This window comes from Oncorhynchus gorbuscha, linkage group LG08 (assembly GCF_021184085.1).
Source record: "Oncorhynchus gorbuscha isolate QuinsamMale2020 ecotype Even-year linkage group LG08, OgorEven_v1.0, whole genome shotgun sequence".
NCBI classification, from domain to species: domain Eukaryota; kingdom Metazoa; phylum Chordata; class Actinopteri; order Salmoniformes; family Salmonidae; genus Oncorhynchus; species Oncorhynchus gorbuscha.
The window spans coordinates 57096180-57120729 of NC_060180.1; the positions used below are offsets into that span (position 1 = coordinate 57096180).

General features: G+C 39.9%; 1 protein-coding gene across 1 annotated transcript in view; it reads left to right on the forward strand.

The window, feature by feature from the left end:
* The window catches only part of LOC124041874 (BMP/retinoic acid-inducible neural-specific protein 3-like), a 106200-nt gene that overhangs the window by 61932 nt on the left and 19718 nt on the right, over nucleotides 1–24550 (forward strand). Inside the window, exon 6 of the mRNA XM_046359971.1 lies at nucleotides 2076–2312. Within this exon, the coding sequence (XP_046215927.1) occupies nucleotides 2076–2312 (237 nt within the window). The remainder of the gene's footprint in view (nucleotides 1–2075; nucleotides 2313–24550) is intronic.

Here is a 24550-nt window from a genome sequence, read left to right on the forward strand (position 1 = left end):
ACGCACCCGCACATAGACTCTGTACCGTTACCACCTGTATATTATCTCTTACTTTTTGGTATTTTCTTAAAACTGCATTGTTGGTTAAGGGCTTGTAAGTAAGCATTACACTGTAAGGTCTACACCTATTGTACTCGGTGCATGTGACAAATAACATTTGATTTGGATATAATAGAATGAATCTAATTGTGGTGGTCTACAATCCGAAAGGTGTCTTACAGCACTAGTAAATCCATAAGGATAATAACCCTATTCAAATAGGCTTACGTGTGAAGTTGAAGTAGATAAACATTGTAGTAGGGTTACTAGAAAACAAACAAGGACAGTTAATCCCTTTTCAGTACATCTACTGTTATTTGCAACTCAAAGTCCATGTGGTCTATAATAATATGAAATGGCAGAGGTCTAATAAATGTTATATTTTCCAATTCTTTAAAAGCAGGCTGTAGGGTTGTCTGCAGACAAGCATTTCAGCGAACACTAATTTGCTTCGAACACCCACGACAGGAATGTCACCACAAGTCAAAGGTGAAACAAACACAAAGTAGTGTGAGGAGAGGAATGAGCCCTGAGCATTATTTTCTTTCAGCCATCACCAATTATAAACACAGTTTTTTCCAATTTCTAGCGCCTTCTTCAGGTTTGACATTTAAATTGTCAACCCACTTAATACCGCCGCCTCCTGAAGGAAGCTCCCTGCTGACAGAGACCCGGTAACTACTGAGAGGTGGTTGGAAATCTGTAACATTATATGAGCTCTTTTTTGAAATAGAAAGAGAGAGTGTGTGTGCCTTGGTGCGTGTGTGTGTGTGTGTGTGTGTGTGTGTGTGTGTGTGTGTGTGTGTGTGTGTGTGTGTGTGTGTGTGTGTGTGTGTGTGTGTGTGTGTGTGTGTGTGTGTGTGTGTGTGTGTGTGTGTGTGTGTGTGTGTGTGTGTGTGTGTGTGTGTGTGTGTGTGTGTGTGTGTGTGTGTGTGTGTGTGTGTGTGTGTATGTTTCATTATATTCTTCTAATGTGTAGAAGTTTATTTTGCAAAAAAGTCTGAAGTCCCCACAAGAGATCAGACATTAGCACAGGAAGATAAATGATATATGGGAAAGTGTTGTTCTTGACAACTGAAGCTTGCAATTCCAAAGAAAAGTACTACACTGTCTCCAAAAAGAGGCAAGGAGGGAGGGTCTGGGGAGCAGTCTGTTATTTAGCTGTCTCCCAAATTAAAGCTATCTCTGCCAGCTAGCTCTCCTATTGGCTCACAGAACCTGGCAGCCGCCAAGGCAGGGATGGAAGACTGTGACTAATTGTGTCTGCTCTCCACAATCCAGAAAGTAAATACCAAGGAACACACATAAATATTCACAATAAGGCATACAGATTGACTCCCGCTCCTGAAAAATGTCCAAAGTGGTGCAACTGACAGAGAGCCTTTGTCAAAGGATAACATGATCATTAGATTCCAAACACCTACGTCTACTGACTAAACAAAAACATTTTGAGAGAAAAAAAGCACACAATTGAATGCATATTATTGAACTCTCTGCAATAATATGAATATGTATTGATCATGCATATTTTAAACACTACAAAAATATAATGGGTTTTTAAATTGTGTGCTTGTGATTAGATGGTGTCTTTATCCACATTACATATCACCTATTTTAGGTGCATCTGTAACAATTGTAGGATATTTGTGCAGGTGTAGATCCATAGGGGAGGCTGATGGGTGGCATTGTTTTATAGAACTGTTCCATCAAAATGTTGGTTGCGTCTCAAATAGCACCCTATTTCCTAAGTAGTGTAGTATCGTAAGTGCATAGTTCCATAACCTTGATCACATACACTCTGGATTTTGTTTTGCAGTCTCTACCATAATCTCTAATGCCCAATTACTAGCAACCAGGTTCCCTTGTCTTGCTGTGGCTAAACTAACCCAATTACAGTCATTTCCATCTCATTTTTAGACTTACGCTCTCGCTATGGAGGCTCTTTGAGGGATAAACGTGACATGTATAACTTGAGGTCACTAAAATATAATAATGCATAAATGACAAGATTCTATAATATTTTCCTCTGTGCTCAGGTTTACAGGATGTCCTTCCAGAATTCCTCCGGAACCGTTTTGTGGAGGCTGCTCTCAGCTACGTGGCATGCAACACTGAGGGGGAGCTTTTGTGTCGTAACAATGACTGCTGGTGTCGCTGCTCTGCCAACTTCCCTGATTGTAACTGCCCCTTGGCTGATATCAAAGTCATGGAGGAAAATCTGCACAAAAGCAAGGAATCCTGGACCAACTTCAACACTGAATTTATGGAATCAGGTGGGCTATTTGTTTGTTATTTGTTATTCATTTCCGTCAAGCTGCATTTGAAAGCTATTGGGAGGAGCAGGACACAGGTGTGCTATAAAATGCACAAGATCAATTAAAATAAAAAAAAGTTTTCCCAAAATGGCTACAACCATTTGACTCAATATCAACAAACAGCTAGCTAATGCCGTGAATATGTACAACTAGATGTACTGGTGCCTCTCAGGCAGTTCAAGTTATTGATTGGGAACAACTTTACTGAAAAATGTGATTGTTTCTCTTGAGTGTGTTTATAATCTTGTATATTTGTATTATGTTGTATTTGTAAATTGTGAATATGCAGGGCTCCCTTGAAAAATAGACATTGGTCTCAATTGGACTTAAATGTAAAAAAGAAAAACAGAAGAAGAAAAACAAGTGTAGTTTGACATTGGAGGCAGGTAGTGTTCCCCATTGCAATGTTTTATCTAATGTCTATCTGTGCGAGGGCTTCTCTCCATCTGTTGGATACTGTACGATATAGAAAGTGCATACTGAGTGAAGTTTTGAAAGCACAGGCATGCTCCTTTAATTCCCTGAACATCATTTTGACAATACCTGACTTAGCAATATCAGAGCACCTCTCGCATTAAATTGTTATAAGATGCTGCGTTGTTGACAGGCTACTGAAAAGGAGGAATAAGTTCCTCATAATTGCAGCACATTCTTGTTCTGCTGACATTGTTTTTGTCTGAAGCCTAACTGAAGCAATTTGTCATGAAAAGGAGCACATGGCCCCTTTCATTCTTTTAGATGGTTGAGTGTCAAAATAAGTAATGCGCAAAAAATATCATAAAAGGCACATGCACACACACACACACACACTCAAACACCTTAACCCAAGCTGAAAAATGTATGATGTACAATACAGAGGGAGGAAGTGATCTCAACACTAAGCATTTTTAATGGGGCAGAGTGTTTGTCTTTTCATGGCTCTCCACTTGCCACAGAGAGCAAAGCATCCAAGGCTCAGTGCGGCTGGTTAGAGTCTGCTTAGTCTGCATGTGAGGTTGAGCTGCAGCAGTTCTAGTGAGATTAGTTGATAAATAATGTGGCGAGGAAAAACTTGAAATTGGTGGGAAGTGCTGGCACATCAAGTATTTCACCCAGCCAAGGAATGATCCAAACAGAGAGATAAATCCTGTCTCCGTCTCCAAAGCCTCTTCTGTCCCACGATGGGGCCTTATTGAAAGCACCCCCAAATATCTTTAACTGTAGGCCTTCACTCATCAAAATGCATGTGGGTCTTTCTATAAACTAGCGTAACAGTGAGGATTTACTACACTGGACAACTTGTTACAGATGTCATTGACAATAATCTGCAAAAAATGTTAATGTCATTACATTAAGATTTAAGGGACGATAATGGCTACATTCAATAAAATTCATGAGTTGGTTTAAAACATATGTTTAACCCTTTATCATGGTTGGTGTCCTGATGGATTTGTACAAAATCATGTGACATTAAACATGACTTTTCTGTCCTTGTATTTATGGCTGTGTAAGTTGTCATTATATCATATATGTGGCGCGTATGTCGCGTGTCACTACTTCACAGGAGAGTCATTTGAATGTTTCTTGACAGAAATGCCTTCTGGAAGATTTGAACTTTCATGTGCCTTAATAACAAACTTAATGCCATCTGTAAATATGAATAAAATGGTTAAATTATGACCCTAGTTGGTTTAGCCACAGAAAAAGTGAACAACCTTCCTGCTAGCCATGATTGGTAATGATAATGAGTGGGTTGGACATGCCCAGAGATGAGTTCGGATTGGTCTGCCATGTAGCGCGCTTCTGTCTATTTGAGCTGGTCAATATGTGTACAGTAGGTAATCCTGTCTAGTCCTGCATAGTAGAACTGTATAAGTGTTGCTCTCCATTTTCTGGAGGACCGAGTTTTGAAATCAGTGGAATTAGAGTATAATAGATAAGGAGAAACTAAGGGCAACCATGGCATCTGCTACAGAGGGAGAAGCGTCCATCCATGTAAGATAGTCTACCTAGCTACATTTTCAGATATTAAACTTTTATAATTTTGTCAGAAAGTTGTTTTCATTTCAAGTCAAAGAGTACTGTTAGATAGGGCTGGGCGATATGGCCAAATTATCATATCATTGTATTTTTCACATTTTTGACGGTATAATGGTATTTGGCGGTATTTTATGTATTTGATTAATAAAAGTTCCAAATTTGCTTTATGAGTAGTGTGTGACCCTAGGGTGGCAACACATATATTCTAAATTATTTCAATGGGTCATTATTTATTGGGATTGCTTTATACTGTTCAATTCAACTTCAACCTAAAATAATTTCCTGCATTTCCATCAATTTCTGCATTTCGAGATAATTTCCACACTGCCACGATATGGGCAAAAATACTAGGCCTTATTTTTAACAAAATGTTGCAATTGTGATTTATGTCACTTTTGGAATTGTGGAAATAGAATGTCTATTATAATTATATAATTTGAATATAAATAATAGTGAGAACTTTGAATACAGTATTGCTTGACATGACAACAAATGAAAATGCCATGGATGTGTATAGTGACAGGGTAGGAACCAAAGTGATGTTGTGTTTCCTAGGTGACCCTAAAATCTTTGGCTACATTAAATCTTTATTCATATAGCCAACATATTCATGCTTCGCATACTTGTCTTTGATTTAGAAGATACTGTTGCACAAACAACATGCTGATGTAGGCCTCAACCAGCACTGGTATCAGGCTATATTAGCTAGCTACGTTTGCACTGACTCAATACTTTAATTAGCAAGTTAGCAAGCCAGCCAGCTAACTAACTTGCTAATTAAGCTAGCCAGCCAGCTAACTAGCGATCAGCATTAGTGGCTAACACGATTTAGCTTAACTTACTAAGAAAATACAAACTAGCTGTTTGCAGATGTAAGAATCACAAACTAATATTGTAATTATAGAATGCTTGTGAATTTATATTGAGATCAAACATTGTCATCAACATTGTTGCATGTACTGCATTGACCATGCGGACTGAACGAAAGTGTCTCGTGGCCAAGCAACAGCTGATGCGCTCCTTGAGTGACAGGGGTGGGACAAGGTCTGTGTGGAAAGCAGCATGGAAAGAGAGAGAGCGGAGAGGGATGACTCAAGTAGCGGAGTAAATTATAAAAAGGCACGTTACACACAGCGTATCACATTTAACAAACCTAACATCAAAATAACGTTATAGAAGGTAAAGTAAAACACCAAACCAGTCCGTGTATCAATATCGGTATAAAGTAAAATACGGTATACCTCTCAGCCATACTGTTAGCTAGCTAGCTAACATTAGCTGGCTGGCTCGCTAGCTATCTCTGTAGTAATATTATTCATATCTCAGAGCTATTTTCTTTGCTAGTTAAAAAGTGTAATTAAATTATTGAAAGCATTACAGTTGCAGTCACCAACGCTCTGGATAACATAAAAACAGCCTAACCAGCTCTGCTAGGGCGAGTAAAATGGTCCGTGAGCTGTTCTCTCATTTGTGTTTGGAAGTAGCTTAAACAAGTGACTCCACTATGCAAGTAACCATTTCAATATAATATTAATGATGTCACTGCGACAACTGTTGATAGACGTAGCTGGTAAATTCGCTCTGGTTAATTACTCTGATTTCCGAGTACTCTCGTTTGAGTGTGCAAGAGCGCAGAATAACTGACGAATTTAAGAACGCTCAACACCTGTTGAATATGGCCGGTGTCAGTAAACTTTGGCAAAAAAGCTTAATTAAGTTGTTGCCAGCAGCACAGTTGCAGTCCCCAATGCTCTGGATAACATAACAGCGTAAATAGCTCCGCTAGGGCGAGTAAAATGGTCAGTGAGCTGTTCTCTCATTTTTGTCTTGAAGTAGCGAGCAAGCTTGGGTGCTTGACCGCTGTTGTTAGGACATAACGCTCGGATTAACCGTTTAAGAGATCGGTGAGGCTAAAGCTTAAGATGGTGTGAATGATGCTGAATGGGTGTAGACAAAGAGGAGCTCTTAGTAGGTGTACCTAAATATTCAAAGGCCATTTTCTCAAAAGTGAGATTACAAGTTTATCAACTTTCAAAACAAAATTACTTTCCCATTGTTCCTAAACTGTGGTGTATGATACACCATTTTCTAGCTCTGAGTCTCTACTTTTATTCAATGTGAGAAACACCATTTCAAATTTTGCTACATAAGACCGACTCGAGCCATCTGGTCACATATTAAGTATTAATCAGTTAAATTAGACATTGAACTTGAACACTGTAAGAAGCCTGGATCCTTCTGTGGGACATTTTTGGTATCGAGATATCAGAAATGCAGTGTAACTCTGTAACATTTTGTGTCTCTATATGTTATTTGGTGAAAACAGTTTTCATGGGCACACAAATCCAAGAGAGTAAATGTGATTGCAAAATCAGATGCTTATAACCGAAAGTCACCTTCGCTTGATACTTACTGTAAAACCTAAATTGATACCCTCGTTAACGTGGTTCTTCAATAATTATGCATAATACTTGCTGGATGCGCATTTGGTGTCCAGCTGATTGGTTACTGTGTGCAATTGTGTAAATAGACTTTTGCACAGCACCCAATGCTATTCCTATTAATTACAGTGCCTTGCGAAAGTATTCGGCCCCCTTGAACTTTGCGACCGTTTGCCACATTTCAGGCTTCAAACATAAAGATATAAAACTGTATTTTTTTGTGAAGAATCAACAACAAGTGAAGTGGAACGACATTTATTGGATATTTCAAACTTTTTTAACAAATCAAAAACTGAAAAATTGGGCGTGCAAAATTATTCAGCCCCCTTAAGTTAATACTTTGTAGCGCCACCTTTTGCTGCGATTACAGCTGTAAGTCGCTTGGGGTATGTCTCTATCAGTTTTGCACATCGAGAGACTGAATTTATTTCCCATTCCTCCTTGCAAAACAGCTGGAGCTCAGTGAGGTTGGATGGAGAGCATTTGTGAACAGCAGTTTTCAGATCTTTCCACAGATTCTCGATTGGATTCAGGTCTGGACTTTGACTTGGCCATTCTAACACCTGGATATGTTTATTTTTGAACCATTCCATTGTAGATTTTGCTTTATGTTTTGGATCATTGTCTTGTTGGAAGACAAATCTCCGTCCCAGTCTCAGGTCTTTTGCAGACTCCATCAGGTTTTCTTCCAGAATGGTCCTGTATTTGGCTCCATCCATCTTCCCATCAATTTTAACCATCTTCCCTGTCCCTGCTGAAGAAAAGCAGGCCCAAACCATGATGCTGCCACCACCATGTTTGACAGTGGGGATGGTGTTCAGGGTGATGAGCTGTGTTGCTTTTACACCAAACATAACGTTTTACATTGTTGCCAAAAAGTTTAATTTTGGTTTCATCTGACCAGAGCACCTTCTTCCACATGTTTGGTGTGTCTCCCAGGTGGCTTGTGGCAAACTTTAAACGACACTTTTTATGGATATCTTTAAGAAATGGCTTTCTTCTAGCCACTCTTCCATAAAGGCCAGATTTGTGCAATATATGACTGATTGTTGTCCTATGGACAGAGTCTCCCACCTCAGCTGTAGATCTCTGCAGTTCATCCAGAGTGATCATGGGCCTCTTGGCTGCATCTCTGATCAGTCTTCTCCTTGTATGAGCTGAAAGTTTAGAGGGACGGCCAGGTCTTGGTAGATTTGCAGTCTGATACTCCTTCCATTTCAATATTATCGCTTGCACAGTGCTCCTTGGGATGTTTAAAGCTTGGGAAATCTTTTTGTATCCAAATCCGGCTTTAAACTTCTTCACAACAGTATCTCGGACCTGCCTGGTGTGTTCCTTGTTCTTCATGATGCTCTCTGCGCTTTTAACGGACCTCTGAGACTATCACAGTGCAGGTGCATTTATACGGAGACTTGATTACACACAGGTGGATTGTATTTATCATCATTAGTAATTTAGGTCAACATTGGATCATTCAGAGATCCCCACTGAACTTCTGGATAGAGTTTGCTACACTGAAAGTAAAGGGGCTGAATAATTTTGCACGCCCAATTTTTCAGTTTTTGATTTGTTAAAAAAGTTTGAAATATCCAATAAATGTCGTTCCACTTCATGATTGTGTCCCACTTGTTGTTGATTCTTCACAAAAAAAATACAGTTTTATATCTTTATGTTTGAAGCCTGAAATATGGCAAAAGGTCGCAAAGTTCAAGGGGGCCGAATACTTTCGCAAGGCACTGTATTCTGAATAACAAATACATTTAAAAATATATTTATTTTACTCTTAACAATATGATCTGGTAATGAAATAACATGACAGATAGATTTTGTTTTCCATGTTATTTTAAACAATATAAAGGGCTTGAAGCAGCTTACGTGAACTTGAATTTGGAGCCCAGAAATTCAAGTACTGGAATAGGCCTACCTTGAAAATCTGAAATTTCCTTCTCGAAATTTGGTTCTCGAAAAGTCTCCTGCTCCCTTGCAATTATCCAGGATTTCCTTTTTGATCTGTTTTTATGAGAGTCCAGAAAGTGGAGAGCAACACAATTGATGGGTGTTGTGCTACTCTTTTGCGGTAAAACCATGTGTGGTTATTGCTTCAACTTGACTTTCCACAGAAATCCTTTCCTAAAAAAATGGAACCTGGTTTTTGGTCACTTTCTCATTATAAAAACATTGATTATGAGATTCAAAGGTGAGATTAATGCTACTGCTAATCATGGCTTTATTATGTGTGCCAATATCGGCCACATAGGCTCCAGAAAAATCGTTGTGCATGCATCCAATCTGTTTAGTCAGGCAATGTCCACAATTTTCTCAAATATATTTAATGTAATAATAATTTCAATATCAATGCATTGGTTAGGTCTAAAAAACAGCATTTTTCTCAAAGTGGTTGTCAAATTGTTGGACATTTTTACATGCTTTTTGAGGTACTTGAAAATTATATTTAAGTGCTTGAAAAAGTCCTTGAATTTGACTTGCCAATGTCTGTATGAATCCTGCTGAAAGGATCTATAGTCCTAAGCCTATATTGTTATAGGTGGAGTTATGGGAAATTTGCATATATTCACTTCTTATTCCTCTAAGTGCACATGTGGAACTGAATGAAAATCTGTTTTATTTTTGTTTCAATCCAATTTAAAAAATGTATCCCAATGTTACACATTGGCTCCATTATTTATAGAAAGACCCATATCTCCTTTGAGCAGATGAAATGGCTAGCTCCAGAGGACAAGGCCAGCCAAGGCAAAGCCTGACTAGAATTATATTTACTCCAGTCATGAATCTGTTTTCATTATCAGAAAACTAGATGGCTTGGGAGTCTGGTAATAATAGGGCCTTTAAGTATAAACTATTATTGCAACTTCTTCGGGATTGGTGTCCCTTCCATGGGACGGTTGAGCTAACGTAGGCTAATGCAATTAGCATGAGGTGGTAAGTAACAAGAACATTTCCCAGGATATAGACATATCTGATATTGGCAGAAAGCTTAAATTCTTGTTAATCTAACTGCACTGTCCAATTTACAGTAGCTATTACAATGAAATAATACCATGCTGTTGTTTGAGGAGAGTGCACAGTTTTGAACATGGTCAATTATTAATAAACAAATTAGGCATATTTGGAAATGCAATGAGATATGCAATGCAAATAAGAATGCATATTGAGAAATGCAATGGTTAATTCGATAAATCTAAAACGTTGCACATACACTGCTCCATCTAGTGGCCAAAATCTAAATTGTAGCTGGGCTGGAATAATACATTATGGCCGTTCTCTTGCATTTCAAAGATGATGGTACAAAAAATACAAGAAAACGTTTTTTTTTTCTTTGTATTATCTTTTACCAAATCTATTGTGTTATATTCATTCCTTCATTCCTATTGTGTTATCTACATTCCTTTCACATATCCACAAACTTCAAAGTGTTTCCTTTCAAATGGTACCAAGAATATGCATATCCTTGATTCTGGGCCTGAGTTATAGGCAGTTAGATTTGGGTATGCAATTTTAGGTGAAAACTGGGAAAAAAACAGCAGTTTTAGGCTCTGGCAATACAACAAAGACTTGATTGTTTATGTTTAAAAATGCATTGATTGTGGTGACATAATGTTTACACTACAGTACATACTGTAGTTATACTTATGAACACACAATACTAATTCAAGTAGGAATTACAAGACAGTAGCCTAATACTGATTTACCACTGCGGGCAGTAGTCATTTTCCAAATTAATTCCTGCTGTCTTTGTTGAGCACAATCATTGAAATGGCTCAGAAAGCCAATGTCACAGGACATCAGGTTGTAATGAATGCATTCGTCAAGTTGAATGAACCTCCGAAGTAAACAAGGCTAGAAAACAAAGCTATTTCGATGTTGATTTAAAATATATATATATAATAATAATAATAATAATTGAAGGACTAATGTTTCATATATGATGCCTCTCATTAGTGACGCAATTTCTACACAGATTTCTATGACTGACAAAGCAAAACCAATTTCTCACTTTGGCACCCAGGCTACCCCTAATATGAGTTGTATAGTTGTATAGTCAAATGAGCTACACTTTATTGTATGTAAATATGCAATGTACACACATTACATGAATCTTAACAGGTTTGTTTACCTTATTGGGTGGATTTTTTTAATCCGTCAAAAATAATCTGTCAATACCTTTTAACTACCATAATAAACAATGTGCAGAAGTGTAAAATCTGCCCATAAATGTCAAGCATTTTCTCAGTGTTAGATTTACTTTTCTTTCGTTATACAGTGCAAATCACCTAATTGTCACAATGTTTCCATTATGTTAATTAAAACATGCCTTCAAGTAACAGTGAGTTGTTTGATACATGGTACCAACAACAAATAGTCTTGGCACTGCTTCACCATCAATGCCTGCCAGTTGAAATTCCACTGATGTCTTGCCCATTTCTGCATTTATTACCTCAAAAAAGCATGGACTGCGAGTGCTTAGATGTGGCACATACAATTTTTGAATGCGACAGATTTGTACAAACATGAAAAAGACTTATCCAGAAATGGATTTCTTTGGTTCAATAGCTGGCAACATCTCTCAACCTTTTTTGTTATTTTATTTTATTTATTCATAGGATTACATTTGGCAGTAAATTCATATTTGTATCTTAAAAGCAGCAACGTAGGTCATTTTTGACCTCAATTGGTAATGATTGAGTCTGTCAAGTAGTGACACATTTCAATTGATTAACTTTTTGTAACACAAGTTATTGGTTTTCATTCCCCAAAATAAGCATATATTTTAAGATATTCACACATTTATAGTCAAATTTCATGTTTAAAATTTTACATTTTTTATATTTTTCATGTTTTGAATAGTTCATTTTATAAATGTCACCCATGACAACTTGTGATGGACATTTGTCTGTTATTCATTCAAAGTGTTTCTGTGATACTCAGAGGCTGAGAAATTCAGGTCATTAGAAGTACTGGTACGGGGGCCTCCCGAGTGGCGCAGCGGTCTAAGGCACTGCATCGCCGTGCTAGAGGAGTTACTACAGACCTGCGTTCATTCCCGGACTGTGCCATAACTGGCCGTCGCCGGGAGTCCCAGAGGACAGCGCACAAATGGTCCAGTGTCGTCTGGGTTAGAGAAGAGTTTGGCCGGGGAGCCTTTACTTGAATCATCGACTCCTTGTGGTGGGCCGGTGCCTGTAGGCTGACCCAGGAAGCCAATTGAACAGTGTTTCATCCAACACATTGGTGCAGCTGGCTTCCGGGTTAAGCTGGCAGGTGTTAAGGAGCACGGTTAGGAGGACGCATGACTCCATCTTCACCTCACCCGAGCAAATTGAAGAGTTGCAGCGATGAGACAAGATCAAAAAAGGGGGGTAGGTAAAAAACAAAATAATACAGCAAAAAAAAGAAGGGAAAAATAAGTACTGGTACGACCTAGCCACTGATGGAGCATTATAGGCGATAGATTTTGTGCTCTAACTTTGGAACGCTATGGGCTATCAACTCAACTTGATAGAGAGCCATTATTGGAATCTAAATATGTATTTACGTTTATATTTTCATTGTATTTTTTATAGTGGCTGCCACGCCCCCCAGGGGCCAAATCTGGGGTGGCTCCATAGATTTATATCTATATCAATCAATCACATTTATTTATAAAGGCCTTCTTACATCAGCTCATGTCACAAAGTTCTGTACAGAAACCCAGCCTAAAACCCCAAACAGCAAGCAATGCAGGTGTAGAAGCATGGTGTCTATGAAAAACTATCTAGAAAGGCCAGAACCTTAGAAGAAACCTAGAGAGAAACTAGGCTATGAGGGGTGGCCAGTCCTCCTCTGGCTGTTCTGGGTGTAGATTATAACAGAACATGGCCAAGATGTTCAAATGTTCATAGAAGACAAGCAGGGTCAAATAATAATAATTACAGTGATTATCGAGGGTGCAACAGGTCAGCACCACAGGAGTAAATGTCAGGTGGCTTTTCATAGCCGATCATTCAGAGGATCTCTACTGCTCCTGCTGTCTCTAGAGAGTTGAAAACAGCAGGCCTGGGACAGGTAGCACGTCTGGTGAACAGGTCAGGGTTCCATAGCCGCAGGCAGAACAGTTGAAATTGGAGCAGTAGCATGGCCAGGTAGACCAGGGACAGCAAGTAGTCATCAGGCCAGGTAGTCCTGAGGCATGGTCCTAGGGCTCAGGTGCTCCGAGAGAGAGAAAAAAGAGAGAAAGTATTAGAGAGAGCATGCTTAAATTCACACAGGACACCGGATAAGACAGGAGAAATACTCCAGATATAACAGACTGACCCTAGTCCCCCGACACATAAACTACTGCAACATAAATACTGGAGGCTGAGACAGGAGGGGTCGTTAGACACTGTGGCCCCATCCGACGATACCCCCAGACAGGGCCAAACAGGCAGGATATAACCCCAACCAATATGCCAAAGCACAGCCCCCACACCACTAGAGGGATATCTTCAACCACCAACTTACTGAGACAAGGCTGAGTATAGACCACAAAGATCTCCGCCACGGCACAACCCAAGGGGGGGCGCCAAACCGGACAGGAAAATCACGTCAGTGACTCAACCCACTCAAGTTACACATCCCTCCTAGGGACGGCATGGAAGGGCACCAGTAAGCCAGTGACTCAGCCCCTGTAATAGGGTTAGAGGCAGAGAATCCCAGTGGAGAGAGGGAAACCGGCCAGGCAGAGACAGCAAGGGTGGTTCGTTGCTCCAGTGCCTTTCCGTTCACCTTCACACTCCTGGGCCAGACTACACTCAATCATAAGACCTACTGAAGAGATGAGTCCTACAGAAGCATGCTCTCTCTTTAAAGACTTAAAGGTTGATGAGTCTGCGTCTCTCACGTAGGTAGGCAGACAATTCCATAAAAATGGAGCTCTATAGGAGATTAATTGTCAGACTCAACAGAAGATCTCTTTGTTTCTTGGGACCTAGAACAAGTATCTCTGTTTTGTCCGAGTTTAAAAGTAGAACATTTGTAGCCATCCACTTCCTTATGTCTGAAATACAGGCTTCCAGGGAGGGCAATTTTGGGGCTTCACCATGTTTCATTGAAAACCATCCACAGAGACAAACTGATATATTTCCGACAGATAAGATATAAATCAGGCCAGAACTTGTCCGTGTAGACCAATTTGGGTTTCCAATCTCTCCAAAAGAAAGCGGTGATCGATGGTATCAAAAGCAGCACTAAGGTCTTGGAGCACGAGGACAGATGCAGAGCCTTCGTATACATTGTTTGTCTTCAGGAAGGCAGCGAGTTGCTGCTTTTTCAAAAAATGTTGAGCCAATGGGAGAATCGATAGAGGCCGATAGTTGTTTATATTTTCTAGGTCAAGGTTTGGCTTTTTCAAGAGAGGCTTTATTACTGCCACTTTAGTGAGTTTGGTACACATCCGGTGGATAGAGAGCTGTTTATTATGTTCAACATAGGAGGGCCAAGCACAGGAAGCAGCTCTTTCAGTAGTTTAGTTGGAATAGGGTCCAGTATGCAGCTTGAAGGTTTAGAAGCCATGATTATTTTTCATCAATGTGTCAAGAGATATAGTACTAAAAATCTTGAGTCTCCCTTGATCCTAGGTCCTGGCAAAGTTGTGCAGACTCAGGAAAACTGAGCTTTGGAGGAATATGCAGATTTAAAGAGGAGTCCGTAATTTGCTTTCTAATGATCATGATCTTTTCCTTAAAGAAGTTCATGAATTTATCACTGCTGAAGTGAAAGCCATCCTGTCTTGGGGAATGCTGCTTTTTAGTTAGCTTTACTACAGTATAAAATTACGTTTTGGATTGCTCTTATTTTTCTAACTTAATTGAGGAAAATAAGAGCAATCCAAAACGTAATTTTATGAAAACGTAAATTTGATGATTGAGCAGCAGTGAGGGCTCTTCGGTACTGCACAGTGCTGTCTTTCCAAGCTAATATGAAGACTTCCAGTTTGGTGTAGAGCCATTTCCATTCCAATTTTCTGGAAGCTTGCTTCCGAGCTCGGGTATTTTCTGTAAACCAGGGAGTTACTTTCTTATGACAAATATTTTTTTGTCATAAGGGTATTGCACAAGGATAGATTGAGTTCTTCAGTTAGATGGTTAACTGATTTCTGTACTCTGACGTCCGTGGTTAGGCGGAGGGAGTCTGGAAGGGCATCTAGGAATCTTTGGGTTGTCCGAGAATTTATAGCACGACTTTTGATGATCCTTGGTTGGGGTCTGAGCAGATTATTTGTTGTGATTGCAAATGTAATAAAATGGTGGTCTGATAGTCCAGGATTATGAGGAAAAATATTAATATCCACAACATTTATTTCACGGGACAAAACTAGGTCCAGAGTATGACTGTGGCAATGAATAGGTCATATGTTGGATAAAACCCAATGAGTCGATGATGGCTCCGAAAGCCTTTTGGAGTGGGTCTGTGGACTTTTCCATGTGAATATTAAAGTCACCAAAAATGAGAATATTATCTGCCATGACTACAAGGTCCGATATGATTTCAGGAAACTGTGAGGAATGCTGTATATGGCCCAGAGGCCTGTAAACAGTAGCTATAAAAAAGTGATTGAGTAGGATTGATAGGGATTTTATGAATAATGACTAAACAATATCTACATTTTAAATAGAACTATAACTAATTAAACTCTACTCTGTTTTATTATATCTGATTAATAATGTTAATTCATAAGGAAGGGATTATGTAGCATGAAACAGGGGGTAATTAAACATAATAAATACCATTCCAGCTAGGTTGGGGAGGAAATGGATTGTGGGTTTTAAGTAAGCTGAAAGGATCGTTAACCTATGGTTGAACCGACTCAACTTAGCTCTGGGATGTTTAGATAAGGCAGTGAATGTCTCCCTAGGTTTTCCATGATCTGGAACTGTCTGCTGAATAGTGATAGATGAAGACTTCAGAAGTTAACCTTGATATAAGTGTGTGTCTGGAGTTGCGAGCTAGGGGGTTGGAATAAACTTTTGTACCTGCTTTGTCCTGGTAGATAGGAGGAAGGACATTTTATAACCTATGATGTCATATTTTGTATATAAACTGTTGTTCGTGGTTTCATGGCAGCGCGCTCCAAGAATAAATACTATTCTCTAATTTTGATAAAACTGGTCTCTGTCTATTTTATGCAAATAAGAATCTTACAAATTCTCATAAAATAGACTAAGTGAATTTAATTAATGAACACATATAGGAATTATGAAATTCTGCATAGATTTCATGACTAGAAGCTCAAATGGCGAAAAGGTTTTTTTGTTGGTAAATTGACATTTGCTATCAGAAATGTTAGCAACACCTCCGCCTTTGGGGGATGCACGGGTGATATGGTCTCTAGTGTAGCCAGGAGGTGAGGCCTCATTTAACACAGTAAATTCATCAGGCTTAGGCCATATTTCAGTCAGGCCAATCACATCAAGATTATGATCAGTGATTAGTTAATTGACTATAACTGCCTTGGAAATGAGGGATCTAACATTAAGTAGCCCTATTTTGAGATGTGAGGTATCACAATCTCTTTCAATAATGGTAGGAATGGAGAAGGTCTTTATTCCAGTGGGATTGCTAAAGCGAACACCGCCATGTTTAGTTTTGCCCAACCTAGGTCGAGGCATAGACACTGTCTCAATGGGGATAGCTGAGCTGACTACACTGACTGCTAGTGGCAGACTTCACTAAACTGGCAGGCTGGCTAACAGCCTGCTGCCTGGCCTGCATCCTATCTCATTGTGGAGCTAGGGGAGTTAGAGCCCTGTCTATGTTCGTAGATACGATGAGATCACCCCTCAAGCTAGGATGGAGTCTGTTACTCCTCAACAGGCCAGACTTGGTCCTGTTTGTGGGTGAGTCCCAGAAAGAGGGCCAATTATCAACAAATAAAAAAATTTGAGAGGGGCAGAAAAAAGTTTTCAACCAACAATTGAGTTGTGAGACTGCTGTAGAGCTCATCACTCCCCCTAACTGGGAGGGGGCCAGAGACAATTACTCGATGCCGACAAATCTTTCTAGCTGATTTACACGCTGAAGCTATGTTGCGCTTGGTGACCTCTGACTGTTCATCCTAACATCGTTGGTGCCTACGTGAATAACAATATCCCTATACTCTCTACACTCGCCAGTTTTAGCTTTAGCCAGCCCCATCTTCAGATTAGCCTTAACGTCAGTAGCCCTGCCCCATGGTAAACAGTGTATGATCGCTGGATGATTAGTTTTAAGTCTAATACTGCGGGTAATGGAGTCGCCAATGACAAAGGTTTTCAATTTGTCAGAGCTAATGGTGGGAGGCTTCGGCGTCTCAGACCCTGTAACAGGAGGAATAGAGACCAGAGAAAGCTCGGCCTCTGACGCCGACTCGCTGCTTAATGGGGAGAACTGGTTGAAAGTTTCTGTCAGCTGAATGAGCGACACCGGTTGAGCATTCCTACAGCATTTCCTTCCAGAAGCCATGAGAAAGTTTGTCCGGCAGTGGGGACTGTGTGAGGGGATTTATACTACTATCTGTACTTACTGGTGGCACAGACACTGTTTCATCCTTTCCTACACTTAAATGACCCTTGCCTAACGATTGCGTCAGAAGGTGGGCTTGCAGCACAGCTATCCTCGCCATAAGGCGATCGTTCTCCTGTATGTTATGAGTACAGCGACTGCAATTAGAAGGCATCATGTTAATGTTACTACTTAGCTTAGACTGGTGGAGGTCCTGATGAACCACGTCCAGATAAAGCATCCGGAGTGAAAAAGTTGAATGAAAAAAGTTGATCGAGGGCTTTGTTAAGCAACTATCTTATACATCTACCTTTGTGACAACATTTTCAGCTTAGCACCACTTGTAAACAAATTAGATATTATTTTTAATTCTTCCATATTAACACATAAATCATCGTAAATTAGATTTTTTTGTTGGTAACGAGTCGCTTGACAAAGCCCCAAAATGTCGAAATTACATTTTTAACTGCTGTTGGCGCTTTTGGGGTTAAATTGCTTCCAGGGCATCCATGCATCTTCAATACCTTAGCATTTTGTACATGTCTTAGTGGTCGACTGATTTGTATTGCTTTTTTATCCCTGCATTTTGATGGAGTTAGATTATAATGTGATGTGTATTGCACACACTGATTAGATGATAACACTGTCATAACGAAGATCAAGCATAATAATGTGGAAACTTGTATATTCAGGAACAAATGAAGGTAGATACAGAAAGAAGGCAAAATGATGGCATTCTGCTTAGCTCCAGTAATGTTTTCTCTAAGAGGGGATTTTAATGTCGAGTACATGGCAGATTCTCCCTACAGCAGAAATGCTGCTCTTAGCCCAAAGCAAAACTTCATACACAGCTCAATAGTGCTTCTCCAGCAGCCAATTCAATGTAATGCATACAGCCACGGAACTTGCAAGAGACATAGCCTATGTATTGGTACAGTGCATTCGGAAAGTATTCTGGCCCCTTCACATTTTGTTACATTACAGCCTTATTCTAAAATTGATTTTAAAAATTATTATTATCATCAATCTACACACAATGCCCCATAATGACAAAGCAAAAACAGGTATTTAGATTTTTTTGCAAATGTATAAAATAAAAAAACTGAAATACCTGAATTACCTTAGTATTGAGACCCTTAGCTATGAGACTCGAAATTGAGGTCAGATACATCCTGTTTGCATTGATCATCCTTGAGATGTTTCTACAATTTGACTGGAGTCTTTTTTTATTCTATTGATTGGACATGATTTGGAAAGGCACACACACACCTGTCTATATAAGTCCCACAGTTGACAGTGCACGTCAGAGCAAAAATCCAACCATGATGTCGAAAGCATTGTCTGCAGAGCTCCGAGACAGGATTATGTTGAGGCACAGGTCTGGGGAAGGGTACACATTTTTTCAGCATTGAAGGTCCCAAGAACGCAGTGGCCTCCATCATTCTTAAATGGTTGCCCGGCCAAACTGAGCAATAGGGAGAGAAGGGCGTTGGTCAGGGAGGTGACCAAGAACCCAATGGTCATTCTGACAGAGCTCCAGTTCCTCTGTGGAGATGGGAGAACCTTCCAGAGGAACAACCATCTCTGCAGCACTCCACCAATCAGGCCTTTATGGTAGATTGGCCAGATGGAACCAATCCTTAGTAAAAAGGCACATGACAGCCCGCTTGGAATTTGCTAAAAGGTACCTAAAGGACTCTCAGACCATGAGAAAAAAGATTCTCTGGTCTGATGAAACCAAGATTGAACTCTTTGGCCTGAATGCCAAGTGCAATGTCTGGAGTAAACCAGGCACCGCTCATCACCTGGCCAATACCATCCCTACAGTGAAGCATGGTGGTGGCAGCATCATGCTGTGGGGATGTAATCCATTTTAGAATAAGGCTGTAACATAACAACATGTGGAAAAAATGAAGGGGTCTGAATACTTTCCAAATGCACTGTAACGGTAGATGTTGCACATGTCAGTAATATGATTGGAGCTATAATTCTACCGTGAACTTGTGCTGATACAGTGCCACATAGATCAACACTTTCTAATTGTTAGTATACAGACTAAGAGATCTAGTCAAGCTCACACAAACACTACGCACAAGGAACTCAATTATAATAAATATTTTGGTAAAATATGAGGTTTGCCAAAAGTTGAAATTCAGCTCTGGAAATCTACACCCATTGTATTAATAGTTTTGTGATGCTTTGGGATACTTTGATCCCTGTGATTTTACATTCTGTGCAGACTTCACATGTCGATTCCGGAGGCACATAAGTTCGCTCACATGATCAGAGACCACAAAGCACACGCCTGCCTTAACTCAAGCAGCAGTGGCAGCAAAATAAGTATGTGTGCTATATTTCAAACGAGTGAAATGAAATACAACAAAAACATGGAGAAACATGGATTAAGGCGCAGGGGTAGAGACAAACAGTTAGTTCCTTGAGAAAAGTATTTGAAACACTGTCAGCTCACCATTGGAGCTCAGGGACTGTGATGGTGGTTTTACTTGTGTGCTGCTGACCCCTAAAGCTCTCTTTGATCCCTGAGGACCACTAGCCCACCATGCGCTCGGACTGGAGGACAACTTACTCTCTTGAGGTACATAGACTCAACAGTGCTCGACATCTCACTAGGGGCTCAGGAGTGTTGGCCTAGGTCCAGCAGCAGACTCTCTGAGACTATTTCAAACACCAGTTGAACCTCGCTACTCTTTCTGTCATGTGTCAAACTTTTTTGTTCACTTTAATACATGAACAATGGGAGCAAAACTTTCCAAGGCTCTATTTCTGGTATGAAAGTGATTCATCGTCAAACTTGACCGGTAGCTCAGCGAAGTAGCACAGATGCTTGCGGAGGAGGTGTTGTATACTGAAAAGAAAGTTTTTTTTCCTAGGGAGAAAAACATCATCAACGCTGTTCAATATCTGACTGCTTGCAACAAAGACATTGAGCTATAAATAGAATAGCAGATGAAGGCCTCTCCTCCCTTTCCTGCTGACAAATGGATGAGACAATGGCAGTTCATCTTCTACTATTGTTCATTCGGTGTGCCTGTTGAGAGAGAGATGCATCAAATCCACATGGGGTAATTTAGTGTGGTTAGGGATCCTTTAGCTCAGGCTCCATTTGTCACCAGGATCGCCTGTAGAGAACCTTTTTTAATGAAAAATGTAGTGTGTATGTCTAAAATGGCACCATGTTCCCTATACAGTGCACTACGTTTGACCAGAGCCCTATGGACCCTGGTCAAAAGTAAAGCACTATATAGGTAATAGGATGCTATTTGGGATGCGTATTTAAAGTGGTCGGGGGGAAAGGACTACATGCCCCCCTGTACAAAGGTAGCTGGTGCATTACATGTCTCTGGGGGGTGGCTCGTGTAACGTATGCTCTCCCTTCATACGGTCTCGTTTCCTAGAATCTTTGCACTCCCAGGGGATACTATCTGAGAATGTAGTCATGGTACTAGTCCTTCCTCTCCCCTCGACAGTGTTAAAATCACTGCCTACAGGTGAAGTTATAACTTACATAACTACCTCCCTGTGAAATAAGTGGACTTTGCCAAACAGGAAATAATGCTACAGTATGTTGTAATATGAGTGTTTTACTTGCATACAATGTGTTTAACATATTAATGGATTGCACGTTGCATCACAATATCGATATGAATATTCTCTTGAGCACTGGTGCCCAACTGAACGGTCTGCTTAATTGGCACTGATGAACATTTAATCTAAAGTACATAATAGTGGCTTGGAAAGATGATGACATTTCAAAAGGAGACAAATATTTAGTAGTCGAAAACTTTTGTCATCATTGTGATGTCGCCAAATTGACTTTAGATGAAGTATAACTTTAGCTCACTTACATTAGCATTGCTTGCTATTTTTTGACAAACTTTGCTAGTTAATGGCAACATTGCCATCTCTAAAGTATATTTGACAGCATCAAAATGATGACAAAGTTGTTTGGCTACTTTAGAAATGTCATCGTATTTCCAAGCCACTATACTCTAATTTAGCCATAGGAATCATTGGCCCCCATTAAGAATGACTGGGCACCACTCAACTTTCGGCATCAGTATGTCTGAGAGTGGCTTGAAAACGTTGATAACAACGGTGTGACGCGACCAAGTAACTGCGGTGCAACCCATGCATACTTTTCTAGACTATATTGGTGTTTTTGTTGTTGCAAATTGAGCTAATTGTAAACAAATGTTTTTTGTCAAAACATTGTTATTGAAAAACATTCAACTGATGTCAGGGATTATTTGTGAGTACAGCTCAACTCAGTAGCTAATGACAATGAACTGCCTTCTGTTTGTAAGTGTAGGCATTCAACATGGACAGTTCATGAGGCCAGGGGTAGTCTCCATTGGCTCAATTACATTGTGACTCACACTGTTGAATTCAGCTAATCAAATGTCATAGTGCTAGAGCCACTACAGCTAATGAGGATCTCGTTAACAGCTTTAAACACAGTTCTTTTTTCAGGGCTTTGTAAAGGCTGTTTAATAAATACTAGCTATATCACTTTTCAGTTAAGACCCAGATTCAGACCACGTTGAAGTAATAACAGTTTATTAATCCAACAGGGGAAGGCAAAAGACAGGTCAAGGGCAGGCAGGGGTCAGTAATCCAGATAGGTGGGGCAAAGGTACAGGACGGCAGGCAGGCTCATGGCAGGCAGAAAAGGTCAACACCGGGAAAACTAGAAAACAGGAACAACCAAGAGACAGGAACAGAGTGAAAAACGCTGGTAGGCTTGACGAAACAAAAGGAACTGGCAACAGACAAACAGAGAACACAGGTATAAATACACAGGGGATAATGGGGAAGATGGGCGACACCTGGGGGGGGGGTGGAGACAATCATAAAGACAGGTGAAACAGATCAGGGTGTGACAAGCTAAGTCTGTGTTGTTGTACTGGATGTGTGAGTATTGTGTGGGCTTGTCCACCACTAGATTAAAAAGGCTCTATGTTACCTATTAGTTACAATAACTTGGGTGATTATTATGTTGTTGTTTTTTTAAATGTAAATTCTATTTTTATAGCAAACAACAAGAGAGCTGTCTGTCTGTGTGTGTGTGTGTGTGTGTGTGTGTGTATGTCTGTCAGCATAGCAAGTTGTATGTGAATAGTGTAGTGTAGTATAGTTGTGTAAATTCAGCGGTACGGTTACCCATCAGGACAATAGAAAATGGCCTTCATATACTAAAGGTGAAGAGGTATTTATAGTCCTTAAAAACTCATGTGACCTCCGCTCATTGGTAGAAACAAAATTGAAACAAAATGTGGTATTCATAAATTCACAATACCCTATTAACAACATTGAGCTTTTAATTATTTGTCTATGTTTAAAGGTTAAGCAACAGAAACTAAGTACAGTCAACTCCCAATGCCTCAAAGGTAGACAGTGCCAGCCACGTTACAGCAAGTATCTCCCAGGTTGGCTCTTCCCTCTTGAGCTACTAAGCCCTAAGCCCATTTCTGAATGTACTTTGCAACATAGGCCTTGCAAACATTTTTATCTTTACTTTGCCCAAGGCAACAAACATTTTCTAGCGTGAGGAGAGATGAAACTTCCTCATATTCCCTACTATGAGAGCAAAGACTTATAGTTTCTTACAAGCTCTTCGATAAAGATTATAAGGGGTTCTCTTCAATCAGTTCCGCTTTGGCCAACATCCTCATAGCGGTTGTTTTGGCAGTGTCTGAGGTGTAACTGGTAAGAGCTGTCAAATCCACAATGGCTCCCAGCATTATACCTAAAGTGGACATTTCTATTGGCTGCATGGAGTCACAATAGCCTTGTTTACAAGGTCCTTCTGTAGCTCAGTTGGTAGAGCATGGCGCTTGTAACGCCAGGGTAGTGGGTTCGATCCCCGGGACCACCCATACGTAGAATGTATGCACACATGACTGTAAGTCGCTTTGGATAAAAGCATCTGCTAAATGGCATATATTATTATTATTATTATTATTATTACAAGTTGGAAAGGTGGAATGTGTCTGTCAACTACACCTGCATTGGGATAATAGAAATCTTAATTATCTTGTTTGAAGATTTTTTAATTTGAGTGTAAATATTTCTATATAGCCTACACTTTCTAGCTCTGAACTTCTAACAAGAGCGGGCGGGGTGGGTGTGGCTTTGTGACGCCCAATGCCGTTACACCTCCAACACGGCAAAACATCCACTATGCGAGTGTTTGCTATCCCCAGTTAACGCTTGATCTTATTGAATCTCGTCCTTACTATTAGAAAATGTGTTTTGAACGCTATTTCAGAGGCAGTGTCCTGATCAGGGCAGTGACTATGACTTCCTAGTTTTCGTCCCAAATGGCACCCTATTCCCTATATCGTACACTACTTTTAATCAGGGCCCTTTGTGCCCTGATGAAAAGTAGTGCCATAAATAGGGAATAGGGAATAGGGTGCTATTTGGGATGCAACCCTTCTGTCCATTGTTAATTCCCATAGGCCTTTCGACCTGCCCATTTTACTGTTGCCCAGTAACTGTCCCAGTCTAGTTTAAAAGTGTGAGTTCAATGCAGTTCAAACATTAGTTTATACGTAATACTTTTTTTGCAACATCAATCAAAACCCAGATACGACTTAATAAAAGTAAGAAGATAAGCTGTGGGTACTGTAATAAAAGGTGACAGTTCTGTGGAATGAAAACCTACTTATTGTGTGTATGTATTGACATGTATGTGTAACTGATGCACACACACACACACACACACACACTACATGTTAATAGTTTTAAATGTATGTAAATTGTAAAGCATTTTGTCTGTAATATCTTATTCTTTATGTGAGACTAGCTGTCACTATTGGCGTCAGTTAACGGGATTCTAATAAAATCAATTTTTTTAAAGAAACTAAAGAAAGTGCACACCTAGTGGTTAGCCTAGTGGTTAGGGTGTTGGACTAGTAACCGAAAGGTTGCAAGATTGAATCCCTGAGCTGATTTGGTAAAAATTGGTCATTCTGCCCCTGAACAAGGCAGTTAACCCACTGTTCCTAGGCCATCATTGAAAGTAATAATTTGTTCTTTAACTGACTTGCCTAGTTAAATAAAGGTTTTTAAAAAAGAACGTGTTTGAGGGAGAGGATGAAAGGTGTTGTAATTTTCACCTGTTCTCCCATGCAGGGGAAGCATTGTAATCAAGGATTTAAAGGTGGAGGTGCTGAGACACATAGGCTACCTTTG